At 45.1% G+C, this 17145-nt stretch overlaps 1 protein-coding gene across 1 annotated transcript in view; it reads right to left on the minus strand.

Moving 5' to 3' along the window:
* RNF144B (ring finger protein 144B) overlaps positions 1 to 17145 on the minus strand; it is a gene marked incomplete in the record, with an annotated part of 89333 nt that overhangs the window by 3648 nt on the left and 68540 nt on the right. The window contains 3 exon segments of the mRNA XM_027767132.1: positions 2213 to 2330; positions 4261 to 4465; positions 13465 to 13525. Coding sequence (XP_027622933.1) covers positions 2213 to 2330; positions 4261 to 4465; positions 13465 to 13525 — 384 coding nt within the window.

Below are 17145 nucleotides of genomic sequence, written 5' to 3' on the forward strand. Positions count from 1 at the left end.
GTCGAGGACATCAGAGCGGCTGCCCCAGTGAGGTGCAGGGCGAGGGGAAGGTGGGAATGAGGCAGCTGGACGCAGTTGTACAAACCAGGCGAGAGAGCCCAGTGACGGGGATGGGTGGAGATGAGCAAGCTGCAGTCATGGGACATGGGGAAGGGCGCTGGCCAGCCCCACCTGCTGTGCGGCCGGCAAGAGGGGTGCTGCTGGGAAATGCCAGAGGCCATGCAGGAAGGCTCTGGTTCACGCCAGGCATACCTGCGGTCCCGCCTGCAGGGCAGGTGGAGGATCACAGCGCAAAGATCCTACTGGAGGTGCCTTGTCTCTCTCCCTGCCCCCCCAAATAAATAATAAATTGACAAATAAACAAATCAATTCAGAGACAAGAAGGTAAATAACTAGATGGAGGAATGGAGAAGAAACCACAGATGAGGGGAAACTGCCGGCTGCAATGAAGGCCGGGACTCCGTCCAGAGTGAGGAAAAGCAGAGGTGGGTTTTGTTGGAAGGCGATAACCATGTCTGGGACTTGCTGACAGACAGCCGGCACATTCGGGCACGACTGCTCAAAAGGTGGCTCGTGACTAGGTCTGGGTTTGGGGAAAACACAGGCACCAGGGCCTGTGGGGTGGGAGGTTACCCAGGGCGACGTGTAGACTGGGTAGCCAAGAAGCTGTCGAGCACAGGCATTTAGGCATGGCTCATGGAAGAACCTGGAAGGGGAGCTGAGACGTGGCCAGAAGGGTGGAAGGAAGGCCCGGAGAAGCAGTGCCACTGGAAAGAGGTGGCCGAAATATCAACCAGGGAGAATGCAGGCAAGGTCAGGGCAGCAGTAGCCCTGGATCTTGTCCATCAGGAATCACTCCAGGGTCAGCCCATGGTGCGGTGCTTAAGCCCTGTGCACAGAGAGACAGATCCCCCATGGCCGACCATGGTTCAACTCCAGCCCTGGTGGCTTGAGAAACAAGCTCAGTGCACGTATGTGCAGGCCTCAAGTCCTGACAGAATGAAGAAAGGGAGGAGAAAGGACTGACCACACCCCACTGTGGGGTGCTCGCTCTTTTTCTCCCATCCCAGCACATGTGTCCACTGGCAATTAAAAATAAAAAAGGATAAAAGAAATCCCTCTAGCCGTGGAGCCGTGGGGACATACTTGCGGTGGGGTGCTGCCCCAAACTTTAAAAGACTGAAGTTAGACCTCTTATCAATCCTTCACACCGCCTTTGAACCCTGGGGTCACCATTAGGCTTGACCCAGGGCGGCATGAAAATGAGACTGAGTTTGAGAAGACATGCTTCCTGAATGGAAAGAGAAGACAGCCATTAGGCCAAGCCTCCTGATCTCGGGAAGGACGCTGACAAAAGAGGGACAAGGAGCTCACAGGCCAATGGATGAGTGACAGAGTTGGTTAAGGGACACCACTGAGTGGCCACATTTTTCTTTTAAATTCGAAAAGAAAGCCACCTACTTGCAGTAAACGGAGTAACTGCTCCTCCAAGATGCCCACAGCCTAACCCCAGAACCTGTGAATGTGCTTCGTTACCCGACAGCAGGGACAGTGCGAGTCTGCCTAAATAGGGAACTCGAGATGGGGACATGACTGTGTACTGTCCCAGTGGGCCCGCTCTCATCACATGGGTCCTTAAAGGTGGACAACTTTTCCCAAAGGTGTTCAAATTCAGCAATAATTCTGGAAGAAGGGCCAGAAAGGAATGATATGACTAGTTTTCAAGATGGAGAGAGGCAGCCAAAGCCAAGGAATGCCAGTGACTTTGAGAAAGCAAAAAAAAAAAGCAAGAAAACAGGTTCTCCCTTGAGCGTGTGCCATGACTTTTCCGACGACCCAATACCTAGCTCTGTCTATACAAATAAAACATATAATGAATACCCTAATTTTGTACACGTACATGCAATAATAATAAACTCATAGTCCCTTTACTATAGAGTGAGACAATGCCTCCAAAGCCAGACATGCCCCTAAAACGAAAGCGTGCTTTTAAAGCTAAGGCAACACGCCGATGATCATAGAAGAGGTTTCATAGCTCTCTAAAGGAGCGAGCTCAGGAAGACTCAGAGAGAAAAATTCATTTGTTTTGCAAGACACAAACGGGCCCTCTGTTCTAACAGGTACATCTGCGGGAGGCTAGCTGCAGGGCAGCGGGGCAGCGGGGCAGCGGGGCAGCGGGGCAGCGGGGCAGCGGGGCAGCCGGGGAGCGGGGGAATGTGTGTTTGCAGTTCTTGCACATCATCTGGGCACAGCCCTCGTTGCGTTCGATATAGACCCGGCACACGGGGCATGGCTTGATGGGAGCTTCCGCGTCCGTCCCAAAGAGGGTCCTAGAAACAAAAGCAATGAGAGAGAGTCTCAGCTGGTGGCTCTCTGTGACTTCCAGGCATGCCCAGGGGGTAACGTAATAGATGCTCAGTGATCCATGCTCAACGTATTGCCAAAGGAAAGTGTGAGGGGGTTGGACACAGGAGGGGTGCCAAGTTTCCGCCATGGGGATAACTCATGCAAGAAAGAGTGAGCGGACTTATTCTAGTTTTGAGTGAATTCTACAATCACACTTTCCAGAGCTGATTGCACTTGTTGTTTTGCTAAATTAATATCCCATTCTCTCAGCACACATGGTGTGAATAAAAAATGCAAGGAGTCAGAGACCCTGGCCAATCTACCCCGGGATCCAAAATGGGTAGAGATAACCGTCTAAGAATCTGTTTATCAAATAAATGGAGGGAAGGGATTCAGTCATCAATACTTTAAAATAAACATCCAACAGCATTAAAAAAACCTTTGAATACATATAGATAGACAGTACAAGTCTAGAAAATAGCAAATGGCCCAAACTGGGTGGAAGAGACGGAGAAGCACCTAGTCACAAGACAGGGACTCGTAGAGAGTGATGCCAAATCTACGTCAGGTTACTGGCCTGGGCCGTAACCTTACATACAGGGGTCTTCAAATGGTTCATGGAGAATGCATATTATGAAAAACAACTATGCATGGATTTCAATTTTTTGCACCAAAATAAATTCATACATCAATTCCATGTTTCCTGAACTTGTTGGAGCCCCTTGGTAATAGTGAGGCACTTGCTACCCTAACTCCCTTTTTTTGCAGATGGGTAAAAGACTCACAAGTGGGGTGGCTTGTATCAGGACACACAGGTAACAAGCGACAGTGTCGAAACTCAGTTGTCCTGTCCTTTGAGCCCCTTACATTGCCCTGTGGTACCCAGGGAGCTCACCGCTGGTGGAGGTTGAAGTCTGGCCAAGAGGGTGCATGCTTACCATGCTCTTAGGTCTGTTTTTGGCTCTCAATTGGTTTGGTCTGAAGTCCATGCAGAGCCAGGGAGCATTACTGCTCCTGGAGACCCGTTCTGCCCATTCTGAGGGTGCAGGGTGATTAAGCCACCTGGACTGTGACAACCGGGCTGGTAGTTTGTTCTTTCTGATGCAGGACAGCCATGGCCTCAAGCAAAGCAAGGGATCAAACACAAAGGTCTCTCACTGGCTGTTGCCATAAAACCCTCCGCAATGAAAGGTACTAACTGGACTGTTCTCCTCCTGACAAAATCCTAACCTTGGCACCATTCTATCATGGAGTATTACAGAGTTTTCCTCCTATGTTATCTGAGAACACTGGGCTATGTAAGGAGACTTCAAAACATTCATAGATAATTGGAATTAAAGTGCAAGTTTGTTTTGATGCCAAGGTTTTCGAAACGCAGTCATAGTTTTCTCATGATTCACATTTTCCTTTTGTTCTGAAGACACCCCCCCCCAGAGTCCACCGCAGAGCTGCTGTTTCCATGGCTGCGTTCTCTCTGAGATGATTGGCACACTTCACGAGCCGACAATTCAGTCAGGGAAGAAATAACTTCGGTCCCGTTTCCCGGGTAGGAAGAACGAGATACGTTAATAGCAATGGTCGCAGGAGTGGTATCCACGCAAACAGCCGAGACAAGCCATGACCTCCTGCTGAGAACCAGTGAAGCATGGTGGCTCTCTACATGGAGAAGGCAAACTCACGCTCGAACTTCGGCAACAGCTTGGCGATTCTCCTGGGGAACAGGACTAAAATCCCTTTTAGAGATGCTTTCATGGCTATTCATTGATGACAAGTTACCAGTTCTGAGACACTTCTTAGGGCAGGACAGTACTGTGGGAAATAACCAGTCCCTAAATGTCACACCACAAGGTAACAAGCAATATATGTTGAGTTTCTAAGGAAATTAGTGAATACAGGACAAAGCTCCCTTCTTACCCATGCTCCGTTGGCAGGGCAATGGGCTGACTCTCCCTGCAGGACATCTCTGCATGCCAGGCATCCTTGCAACAGGAACAGAACTTCAGGTGGCAGGAAGGGCATTCTACCAGCACGGGTTGTCCTGGGTCACTCGATGCAACGGGGCACACAGTCTGACAGTCTGCTACAGGACACCATGTTCGGGAGGGGTCCAGGTGAACTTCTAAAGCATAAAGAAAGAAAATGTGATTGTCTCTGAGGCCAGCCAGTAGCGTGGTGGTTAAGGTGTCTGGATCCCACATGACTGACAGCACAACTCAAGTTCCAGTCCCGGGAGCCTGAAAACTATGCTGGACACATGTGCGTGCATGTCGCAAATCCTGAGAAGAGAATGGAGAAGAAGGGAGTAGAGTGTAGCCATTCTCCCTGGAGGGTGCTTTCTCCCTGTCTCTCCGTTTCTCTGTCTCTCTCCAGCAAGAAAACAAGCCTTACGGCAAATTTTTAAAAGATTGGATTTCAGCTTGAGGCTTTTTCCCTTTTCTTTTCCCTTCTCTATAGTTAACATTACTGAAGTATAACCCAACCAAGAGTAATGATTTCTGGTGTTTGTCTTCAAAATGGATCCGAGATCACTGAGCGCAAGTCACTTAGCACTGTCCCGTTTCTCAAGGCAGGTGCTAATGGAATAGGCCACCACTGTCTTAACGAGCAGATGGGGAGGGTTCTCTCTGCCCCAAATTTGCAGGCCATTTCACACCTCTGAGCACTCAAAATAGGCAAACATCCGAAGTCCCTCCTACAATTATTTTGGGCACTACACTGAAAGAAAATTGGGCATAAAGAACCTGCCAATGGGGCCAGCAGACAGTGTAGCTGTTACGTCGCTTGACTCCCACATGGCCGACCACAGTTCAAGCCCCGGACCCAGTGGCTTGAAAAATCACGCCAAGTGCATGCGTGCCCAAGATCCCACAAGGAGAATGGAGGAGAACGGATTGCGGAGGCATGGCCATACCCCCGGAGGGGTGATTTCTCACTTGCTTCTCACTGTCTCTGTCTCTCTGGGGCCAACACACGCCCTAAGGCAAAAACTTCTAAAAAAAAAAAAAAAAGAAAGAAAGAAAAAATTAAAGAATCTGCCAAAGCAGAGGGAAAAAATCATTTTGCACATAAAGTTTTGTCCTTTCAGTCACTGAAGGTAGCAGTAGACTGCGAGGTTTCTTCTGCTATATGGTAAGAAATTAAAGAACGAGGAGGGAGCAAACTGCATAAGGGACACAGAGCAGACGGTGTGGCTGAGCTGAGGAGTCAGACCACCTGCCACTTGGGTATTCTGCTGCCGTACCCACGGGCTAGTGAGACAATGTGTAGAAGACACGTGTGCTCTGAGACAGGAAGCAGGGGCTTCCACAGAACCAGCCTCGGCCCACTAGCTAGTCCACGTGGCACTCAGGAGAGGGGAGCTGAGGAAAGACCGTTGTTAGAGTGTTAATTATTCCTTAGTTTTCGCTTCTATTCAATAGCAGAAACCACGCTTTCTCCATATGTGGTCTTTAAGAGAACATAGAAAAACGGTATTATGTGAGGGGTAGAGTAGCCCCCTTTTCTCTGAACAAACACATTTTGTAAATTTTGAACTTAGGAAACTCTAGTTTTGTTTTTTGGTTTTGGTTTTTGTTTTTTTAGAGAGAGAGGTTTTTGGTTAGGGCGTATGCGCTCACTGGAGAGGCAGACAGAAAGAAATCACCCCCCAGCGTGGATGGCCACACCACAATCCCTTCTCCTCTATTCTCCTCTCAGGATTTTGGGCGTACACACACAACACACACACACACACACACCCGGCGTGAGTTTTAAGCCACTGGGTCAAGGACTCAGACCATGGTCAGCTATGTGGGAGCCCAGCAATGTAACCATTACACCATCTGCTGCTCCCAGAAGCTCTAGTTTTGAACCTCTGAAGACCTATGATTCCTGCAAACCTACACCCAGGAGGCCCAGCAAGTACAAACAGGATGTGGAGGTATTAAGTAGGAGCTTAGCTTCTGAACTTAATTTTACAACTTCTATGTCATGAGAAAAAAGTGAAATGTTCCAGTAAACACTGTTTCCACTGATGTCTTACCTAGAAAGTGAAATTCAATCTATCCTTATTTTACATTTTCATTCAAAAACAGCATCTCTAAATATATTGCCTTGCCCAGTCATGGCACATAGACAGTGCCACTGCCTGGGGGGCTGGAGATCACATGAGCTTGGTTTCCGGGACAACCTGAGCACACCAGCATAGCTACACATGCCTGTAATCCTAGCTGTACTAATTAGGAGGGTGGGGCAGGAAAATCGTGACACAGTGAGACTTTGTCAAAAAGAACTTTCTCTCTCCCCTTCTCACCCTTAGACAGCGATGGGCCTTGACACAAGTGTAACCGGAAGGGGGGGGTCCTGTGACTCACAGATCCTTATAGCTCAAGAGAAATAGAGCCTCTAAGAGCCCTAAAACTTTGGGAAGTTGGGGACCAGCAGATGGCGTCATGATTACATCACTGGACTCCCACACAGTCACCCACAGTTAGATTACGGACCCAGTGACTTAAAATTCATGCCAGGCGCATGTGCGTGCATGTCCAATATCCCAAGAGAATGGAGGAGAAGGGATTGTGGAGTGGCCATCTCCCCTGGGGGAAGATTTCTCATTTTCTGTCTCTCTGTGTCTCTGGTGAGTACATGCACCCTACAGCAAAAATCTCTTTAAAAGATAGATAAAGAAAGAAAGAAAGAAAGAAAGAAAGAAAGAAAGAAAGAAAGAAAGCAAGCAAGCAAGCAAGCAAGCAAGCTAGCTAGCTTTGGGAAGTTGAAGGGACAGTGACACACATGGGATCTAAAGTCCTGGTCTTGGGGCCAGCAGATGGCGTAGTGGTTTGATTCCCAGACCTGGCAGCTTGCTTCCTCACTTTCCTGTTATCTCTCTCTCTGTCTCTCTCTGGTCAACTTCAAAAAAGAAAGAAAGAAAGAAAGAAAATAATGACAATGAATAAAGTCTTGGTCTTGATTTTTATTTATTTACTTATTTTTACCATGAACCAGTTTCTTTTAGATTGCTCCAGCTGCTTCATAAATCCTAAGCTTAAAGGGAAGCTGGTTTGCAACTCAGAGCCATGGACTCCCACATCAAATATCTGCTTACCACCCACTCAAAATCAGAGGTCTTTTCTAAGTTGGACAAAAAGGAAAGAAAAATAAGGGCAGGGAAAGTTAAGAAACTTATTACTGTTAAAATTTACAGCATCCAGAGTCCAGCAGGTGGCATGGTGGTTAAGGCACTGGATTCACACACTGCTAACCACGGTTCAAGTCTCAACCTGGCACCAGCTTAAAAACTTTCTCTTTCTGGCGAATGCACGCACTCTGCAGTTAGTTAGTTAGTTAGTTAGTAGGTAAGTAAGTAAGTAACTAACAATATTATGCAAAAAGTTTAAGGTTTGTTCCCCCTTTGAATTTTGACTACAAAGCTAGAAGAAAGTGAACTGATGCACATTCAGCTCATTTCTTCTGCATCAGCAGTGATGAAAACATGAAGTAGCTCTGAGATGGAGGAAAGTCCAGAAACTTAGAAAATGAGAACTAGGAAACTGTCAGTCAGTCCCCAAACAACAGTACCTCTAGACTTTAATACGAACATGATTAAGAAGTGATTGAGTGTGACAAGCTCACAGCAGAGATAGACAAAGTCCGACAGGAACTGCAATTTACTTATGGAGAGCAGAACGGATTGCTGAAGCCAAGCCTCACAGGTACTTGATCTACAGACCCTGGACAGTCATGCAAAGTATATAAGGTAGGAAATCCTACTTAAAACTCGTCTCTACTTCTGCATTCTGACAACTATTGGGAAAGAGGTGGGAAATTCGAGCTGTCATGGGACTTAAGGATCAGGCCTGACCCTGGGGCAGTTTTCAGTTCACAAAAGCAGCGTCCACATGCCTTGGTTTTCTGCCCTGGCTGGCACCATCAGCACGACACACGTGGAATTTGCTTTTTATTTTGTGTCTATGCCTTCAACTAACATGAGCAGTTCTTCCACCATCCTCCACCTCTGTGAGGCTGAGCCAAAAACGACGTCGCATGAATTTTTATTATTGTGGGGAAACTTCATGCACCCAAGTTAATTTAATTATCAGTTGAAATAAATTAAACTGTTCAAACTTTTATGACCCATCGCGGTTTTAATTATGCCAAAGTTAATTTGCTTTCTCTTATCTCAAAGAATAAAGGTCTTCTGCAGATAGTTAAAATGCAATTAAACTAAACGGATCAGATTTAACATCTGCTACAGCAAATATACCCAAACAGAGGTGGCCAGCATCAAAGGGAATGATCTCAAGACTGAAGAGAGCCACAGCATTTCAAACTCAGAATCAACCTTTCAGGTTATCTAGTCTAGGGCTGTTGGAGTAGAACCCACAGAAGTGAGGAGCTGGCTTCATTCATGGCTACTGAGTATATGATAGGATCGGGCCTTTTTTCTCCACACCACTGTCTATGAAAACACATCATTACATTGAGTAGATTTTCACTTCCACAATCACCATGGAAACCTTTTCTCTTTCAAGTGGCGACCCTGGATGTTCCACCTCAGATCATGCTCCACCATGACCTCCTCGGAGGTGGTCAGTGATGGTAGGACTCACGCTTCGAGGAAGAGGAGCCCGTATTCAAAGAAACTGATACGCTAGGAGGGGTAAGGAGCTGGCCCTGATCATCAAGCTTCTGTACAACTCTCTACAGTCTAGAACAATGAGAATGGAAGCATGCTGAGCAAGACTTTAATTAAGATGAAAAGAAAATGAAAATGATAACATTGCGCTATACGCTCAGCCCAAAGTAGGAACTAAATTCTGGAAGATGTTGACTTAGTTCAGTTTAGAAAATTGGGAAAAGGTAAGGTTTGGTGGCAATGGCGGTGAATGATGACGATAGAAATGATGATGATGGCAGTGCCCGATCACTGAATGCCTACTAAGACATGTACAATATTAACCCATGTACTCTTCACAACCCTAGGACCATCATTCCGCTATCATCCCCCCTTCGTGTTATACGATAGAGGACACAGAAGTCCCCACGGGGCAGGCAGGCAAGGTTGTCTCCTCACTCAGGTCCTCTTCAGCAATCTCCCCATCTGCTGATACAGGTACGTCATGTCTTGCACACACTTCAGTCTTTCTGAGGGAAACTGACCTATCTAGAAGGTGCCATTTTAGATTTAAAACTGATCCATAGGAAAGAACTGGCTGGAAAAGCAGAGGGAGCATAAAACTGAGGAGAAAGCCTGGGAAATCTCAGGAAGGAACCCCTCGACTTGTCACACATTTACCATAAAATGCCAGAAATGTGGGCTCAAGAAGAGCGCACGCACACAGGTGAGCAGATGATGACTAAGGACAGATGAAGGCATCAAAAAATCAAACTGAGCAGACAATGAGGTCACTGAATATGCCAGTCTTTTTTTTTTCCCCCTCTTTCCAGAGGGTGCATGTACTCACTAGAGGGACAGAGATAGAGAGAGGGGAAGTGAGAAATCACCCCCAGGGGGATTACTACTCCGTAATCCCTTCTCCTCCATCCTCCTCTCGGGAACACTGAGACACAGGAAACACTTGTAGAAGTATTCATTAAACCCTCAAGTCTACAGTGTAGTAACTATTACTGTCCCCATTTTACAGATGAGGAAAGCAAGGCACAGAAATGCTAAGTACTTTGCTTGTCGTCACATGACCAGTAGGTGAAGTCTGCAATTGCACTCAGGCTCTTAGCCACTATTGTTTTTAAGAGAGATTTTTGCTATAGGACACATGTACTCGCCAGAGAGTCAGAGAGAGATGAAGAGACAGAAAGCAAAAAATCACCCCCCCAGGGGGTATAGCCACGCCATAATCCCTTCTCCCCCATTCTCCTCTAGGAATTTTGGGCACACACACACATGCGCCCAGTGTGAGTCTTAAGTCCCCAGGTCTGGGACTCAAACTGTGGTCAACTACGTGGGAGGCCACCAACATAACCATTATGCCATCTTCTGGTCCCTCTTAGCCAATTTTTTTAAATTATTTTATTTAACTTTATGTATGTATTTATTTATTTATTTTAATTTGACCAGAGAGGGACAGAGAGAGAGAGAGAGTGAGTGAAAAAGCAAGCCACCAGATCCGGGACTCAAACTGTGGTGAGCCATGTGGGTGTCCAGCGCCCTTAACCACCATGCCACCCACTGGCCCCATTGGCAACTATTTTTAGAAGCAACCAAAGATTTATACACATGAGTAAGAATCAACCCACATATGGTTTTAATTGTTGGTCCGATTAGAATTTGTCTAACTAGTTACAAGAAGGTAGTTGGGCTGATAAGGCTGTCTTCTGCATTAGAAATGGCAGGTCTGCTGCTGACAGACGGGGCAGTGGAGCTGGCTAGGGAGGAGGCCAGTGTCATGGGGTGGTAGAGGGGCACTGGGACAGGGGAACATGCTAAGGAGATGGAGCGCTGGCCTGAGTAAGACTGGTGACTTCGATGGGCCACATCTCACTGTTTAAGAAGCTGCCTAGGGCTAGCCCCAAAGTGTAGCAGTTGGACCCTGTGCATAGGGAGCTGGTATCACATGGCTGACTGTGGTTCAAATCCTGGCCGCAATGACCACAATGACTTAAAAAACACCCCGAGTATGTGTATGCATGTGTGCCCCAAATCCTGACAGGCAGGAAAATGGAGGAGAGGACTGTGGTGCAACCAAGGTCTACTGGGTGGTGCTTTCTCTCCCTCTGGTGATCACACATGCCCGCTGACAATTAAAACAAGCAGCAGCAGCCTGAAAATCCAACCTCAGGCTTCAGCTTTTCTCCAGGTGAGAGCTCTCAAATCATGGCACTGGCTACCAGCTATGGTCATCACTAGGACAAATATTTAGAGTGTCCATGTTCTAATTATAATAAATTTCTATAAAGAAGAACACAGAGATAGAGAAGAAAAATGGCAAAGAACGTATTCCCTTACCATCTTTTGCGATCACATTCAGTCACTAAATATCTGATATAATAATTAAACTAATCAACCCACATGGCTGGATTAGGGAGGGCCAACATAAATGACCTCCATCATTCGTTTCTCACGTTAGCTTAGACCCACACAGGATGGGAACACCAGACTGTCTTCATCCACTAAACCCACGCATCGTCTGACTCCCCGGTTCTGAATCCACGTGCAAGAACATTCTATTTCCTGACTTCCCACCTAGATCTTTACAGAGGGCAAAAATGTACCTGCCATTTGAAATTCAAACCATCTGGTCTAAGTTCTTTGTTGTTGCTAACTCAGTTTAACACACCAGCCTTATGCATGTAGTTACATCATCTGTCCCGGTGCTTTAGGCTGGCTGAGAAGAGTCAGTGTCCTAAGAGCAGGTCAGATCTTTGGCCAAGGGAGCAAGTGCCACCCTACGACTCTCCTGCAAATATTCTTACTCCGCCCCTCGTCATACTCTGCATGTTTTCTTTTTTGCTGCAAGAACTGTCAAGGTCGTTGCAAAAATTACATGAGATAAAGGTAATTGTGCTTAGCAAACTTACTAGAATACAGTAGATGAATGTTCACTCCCCCACATAGCCTTACCTCCAGATTTTACTGGTTCATATTGACAGGTTAGCAATCGGGGCCGGCCCCAGAGCACAGTGGTTAAGGGAGCTGGATCCCGGCCCCAGAGCACAGTGGTTAAGGGAGCTGGATCCCCCTGGCCAACCGCAGTGTGAACCCCAGCCTTGACAGCTTGAAACACGTGCTGGTTTCATGTGTGTGTGCCCTCCAATCCTGACAGAATGAATAGGGGAGAAGGGATCGTGGGATGACCACAGCCCATTAGGAGGTGCTCTCCCCAGCCCCAGCACCTGCACTCACTCTCTGGCAAGTAAATAAACAAAGTCAGTGCGGCCAGCAAGTGGCGTAGTAGTTAAGGTGCTGGACTCCCACATGGCTGACCACGGTTCGAGTCCTAAATCTGATCTGGTGGCTTGCTTTCTCACTTTCCCTCTTTCTCTTTGTCTCTCTCTGTTCAATTAAAAAATAATAATGATGATGATGATTAATAAAATTAAATAATTATTGAAAAAAGGTCAGCAATCAGAAAACTTGATGCTCATGCTAGATTAGAACATTTAGATTAGAACTTTTTTTTTGTATATGCAATGAGACTATATCAGTTCTGTGAGAGCTGAAGAAAATAATTTTTCTCCAAATTCTCAGATACTAAAAAATAGAGCATTAAGTTCAAGAATATATTAGGGTATAGCAAACTGGAAAGGGCCCCCTTAAAAAAGACCAATAAGAGGGACCAGCAGTTAGCGTAACGGCTAAGTCGCTGGTCTCCCATGTAGTCGACTGCAGTTCGTAGTCCTGGACCTGGTGGCTTAAACTCACGTCGGGCACATGTGCATGCGTGCCCAAGATTCCGAGAGGAGAATGGAGAAGGGATTGTCGTGTGGCTATGCCCCCTGAGGGGGGGGATTTCTCGCTTTCTCTCTCTCTGCTCTCTCTCTGGCAAGCGCACGCACCCTATAGCAAAAAAAAAAAAAAAAAACATCCAAAAACAAAAAAAGTAAAAAGACCAGTAAAAAACCAAAAGGAGTGAAAATACAATTCCTCCAGAAAAACAGGCTACATAGTCAATGCGAAGGCTATAGAAATTACTCCAAGCCCAAAGTCAGCAAGAAAACCGTCCAATATACTATAAATCACATTAGAATGTTACATATCCAAGCTTTTAGCCACTATTATGATTTAGAAAGTGAACACAAAGAACAAGTGGTGACCCCTGGAGGAGGTAGTGCAGTAACAGTGTCGGGCTGGTCAATGTTTTGAAGTGATTGCCTGCAGTGGGGAAATCGCTGGTCGAACCCACTGTGAGACTCATTTTCTTCTGTATTACCAGTATTACGAAACCGTCCAACTTTCGCAAAACTTTTCTCACATCAGTCAAATTAAAAATGCAAACAACCAACACCCTGAAAGTTCTATTTCCTGCTCTGTTTTTCTGAGCTGAAAGTTTATGTTGTAATTATAGTTTTCCCTCTTGCGGTTTTGTTGACAGCCCACAGCTGCCTCAATCTGCCATGCGGGTTAGTGCAGGGATGACACATGGAAAACCACATCACCAGCAGGATTAAAAGAAGAATGCGTACCTCGTTCAAATTTTAACCGCTGATAAAGCTGAAACTGATCCACAGGTACCAAACAGGCGATCTGAAACCAGAGAGATTAGAGAGATGAGATTTCAGTCCTCGTAGATCCCTGAGCGACCAGCCTGTCATGAGGTCTCTCTCTCAGTTTGCTTACTAGGTCCCCTCTAAATCAGTTGTTTGCTTCCTTTTCTCTACACTGTCGATTCAATAATTCACACGCAGCAATTCTCAAATCATCCCCATTTTTCTACCATGGCTAGGAATCACTGTTCAAATACAAACTCAATGGCCATCTTCCCTTCTTTGATATAACGATGCTAAGACAGACAATCAAATTGTATTACTTGGACTATATTTGTGTTCATATATGAAAAATGTGCCCTTTCTCTCTACATTCATCTAAGAAATTTTTAAAAAGACATAGATCTTGCTTTAAACTTACAAACCAAGATCAGGTAAACAGGGCCTTAGAAATCATTTGTCACCAAGGAAACAGTAGCATCCCCAACAATATAAACATGCCTTCTGACAAAAATCACTTCCTGGAGCCCCTCAGATACCCTGCATTGCCTGCCATCCTGTACCCTGGTCTAAAAGAAAGAAAAAAATAAATAAATAAAAGATTGCCCAAAACATTTCTTGTGGCTGGACTCCCACATTCCCACATCAGACGACAATATAAACCAGGTCTACTAGTAAACGACAATGATTCATACCTAAGCATGTGACATTCCAGATTAATCACTCCGAAACTGTGTTCCAAAGGCAGATGTAAAAAACGCCGACTGCCCTTAAACTGGCATTCTAAAAATATTAGTTCTATTGATGTCAAGATGTAAGCACCTAGGCATTGATTAAAAGATTTACAACTGAAAAAAATCAAAGGACTTGGTATTAGCCTTCTAGACAGTTAGCAAGTTGATACAGAGACAGTCGTAGCCTTGACAGTTCTAAATCTACACTATCGACACTCTCCTTAACAACTGCCGAGGTCCATTTGTGAGAATAGGTCGTTAAGCAAATTGCTCGATTCGAAGTGAGGAGTTTAAAGGAGAATGTCTGGGGGTGTGTTACCACCACAGCATAGGTGTTTTGCAATAGGTATCATAAGACGCCACCCTAGAATACTGTGATTCTATCCGCACAAAAAATATATGCCAATAAGTGCCGAAAGTGACTAAACACACAACAGAAATCCGACACAATCCTTTGTATTCATTCTGAGTAATACTGTGAGTGCACAATCAAGTACACACGTATAAATGAAATGTGTAGTCTTGTGTGATTGCCAATGCTCTGTGTAGTGAATACCAACCCCTTGCAGGAACAGACAGAAACTGAGAAGGGGATTCCCGAGACACACAGACTGAGAAAAGGGCTTCCTGAGACTGGCACAACAGAGAAAGGGGATTCCCGGTACTGCAGAACCGCATGAAGTCCCAGCAATAGTTAAACGGGTAGGTTATTAAGTGATGAAGGTCGATATTTCTTTTTGATTAAAAAAAAAAAGAAGGTATCTATTAGGTTGCCAGCAAAGTCATGACTTTTTTTTTTCTGTTTTTCTCTGCAAAAAAATGCATCGTGACTTTCCTGAGAATCTAATAGATTTAAAATTCTTGCAACTAAAAAAGGAATTCTGCTTTAAGAAAACTGGAGTAAGAAAATGATGCAGCTACAATTGTATTTAACAAATATATGTGAAAATACATTTTTTAAAAATCTAATCTTTCCTTGATGCCAACAGGTGGCTTGGAAGGTAAGGTGCTAGTTCCCACATGGCAAGCTGTATGGTTCAAGTCCCAGACCTGGTGGCTAGAAAATCATGCCAGGTGCAAGCGCATGCATGCCCTAACTCCTAAGAGGAGACTGGAGAAGGGACTGAAGCATGGTCATCCTCCTTGGGAGGCAATTTTTCACTTTTTGTCTCTCTCTTGTTCTCTGTCTCTCTTTAGCAAGTACATGCACTCTATAGCAAAAACTAACAGCCACAAAAAAAAATATCTAATCTTCCCCCCCAAAAAATAATCTCAATTGGTTTATTTTGTAAATGATTCAAACTAAGTCAACTGATTTTATGAAGGGCCATGAAATAACCAAGGCGCAACTTCCCCCCAAGTGAAGTCTGACAAAACGTGAATTGAGCTATGAAAATATTTTTCTCCAGGGACTGGAAGGTGGTGCAGCAGTAATACAATGCTTCGTAAGGCTGACTCATGCAGGAAGGGCTGCAGGTTCCCATCAGGAGACCTTCCTGAGCGTGTGCATCAGGCGTGTGCGTGCCCACAATCCAGGGATGGACCATAATGTGGAAGTCCAGTTACAAGCGCTTGTCTCTCTGTGTCTATCTCTCTTATTCATGAAAGAAACAAATAATATTTTTTAAATTTTATGCACATTTTCTTTCTCCAGTTGGGAAAATGATGCATTCTCATCTGGTACCTTAAATAAAACATCCCTAGCAATTCTCACAGGGAAAAAAAAAATGTATGGTCAATTTCATGTTACTTGCATTTTATAATAGTTATTTTTTAAATGTGGTTATTTAGGCTTTTATTACATGGAAAGCCAGCTTTGATCATCTGTTATATCCTGGCATCTTTCCTGAAAGACAAAGTTACTCAAATGAAATTCAAAGTTGGAGACAGAAGTTGCAAGGAAATGAGATGAGGTGGGCCACTGAGGAACAGAGGTCAGCTCTGGACTCGGCTGCTGAGCCAATGTGGAGAGAAAAATAACTGAACGCTCCTTTGACTTTTGGACCGAGGTGACTTGAAGAAGATACTATCTGGACCCAAGAGACCTCAATAATACTCCGTGAATCTATTTTTAACCACCCCCCCAAAGCTATTTGAAGTCTTTGATTCAGTGAGACAGTCCTAGACCCCACTTGCCCTCATCTAAAATAGTCTGTGGACTGATGAAGACCTTTTTTTAACTTCAAAGTCAACCCCTGAAACCTCTCATGGTTCAAGGACAAGCAATTTATGTAACAGCTAAGTCAAACCATTTATTTATGGAAGACAAGGCAAACACGAAAGAAGATGTTTTAGACAGAGATGAAATGCTAATGAGGAAAATGACAGAAATTAATGCAATAAAAAGCCACTAGAGATGGGTGTTTAATATTAAAGTAGAAAGATAAATTTCATCAGAGTACACATTGCAGCCAACAAGGATGCCACAGGTCTCTAATATTTTTGTCTCTTATTCTACTTTGAATCCCTACTTACTATTTTATAAGTCAAGGGTTTGAATGGAATGAACCTTTGTGAGGTAAAATCACTTTTCGATTGAGACTTGTGATCCCTAAAAGTTAATCCCATCACTGCCCATTTGATTTAATCCTCTTGGAATAAAGATACCCCTCAAAATGCACCATCTCTTCCCAGCTTCCACCCCGAGACTAGCACCTTCCCCACGTACTCACTGGCAGCCTACCACAGGCAGAGCCCTGGGCTGGAAATCTGGGCATACGAGGAAGAAGAAACAGAAGCTGCATGCCAGGAACGTAAAGCAACCCAGAAGGCAATAAATACACTTTTTTTTTTTTTTTTTTTAGTTTTGCTATAGGACACATACATGTGCTCACTGTAGAGAGACAGCGAGAGGGGAAGTAGGAAATCATACCCCGGGGGCATGGCATGCTGCAGGCCCTTCTTATCCAGTCTCTTCTTGGAATTC

The sequence above is a fragment of the Tupaia chinensis genome, unplaced genomic scaffold (assembly GCF_000334495.1).
Source record: "Tupaia chinensis unplaced genomic scaffold, TupChi_1.0 Scaffold143936_1, whole genome shotgun sequence".
Classification (NCBI taxonomy): Eukaryota; Metazoa; Chordata; class Mammalia; order Scandentia; family Tupaiidae; genus Tupaia; species Tupaia belangeri.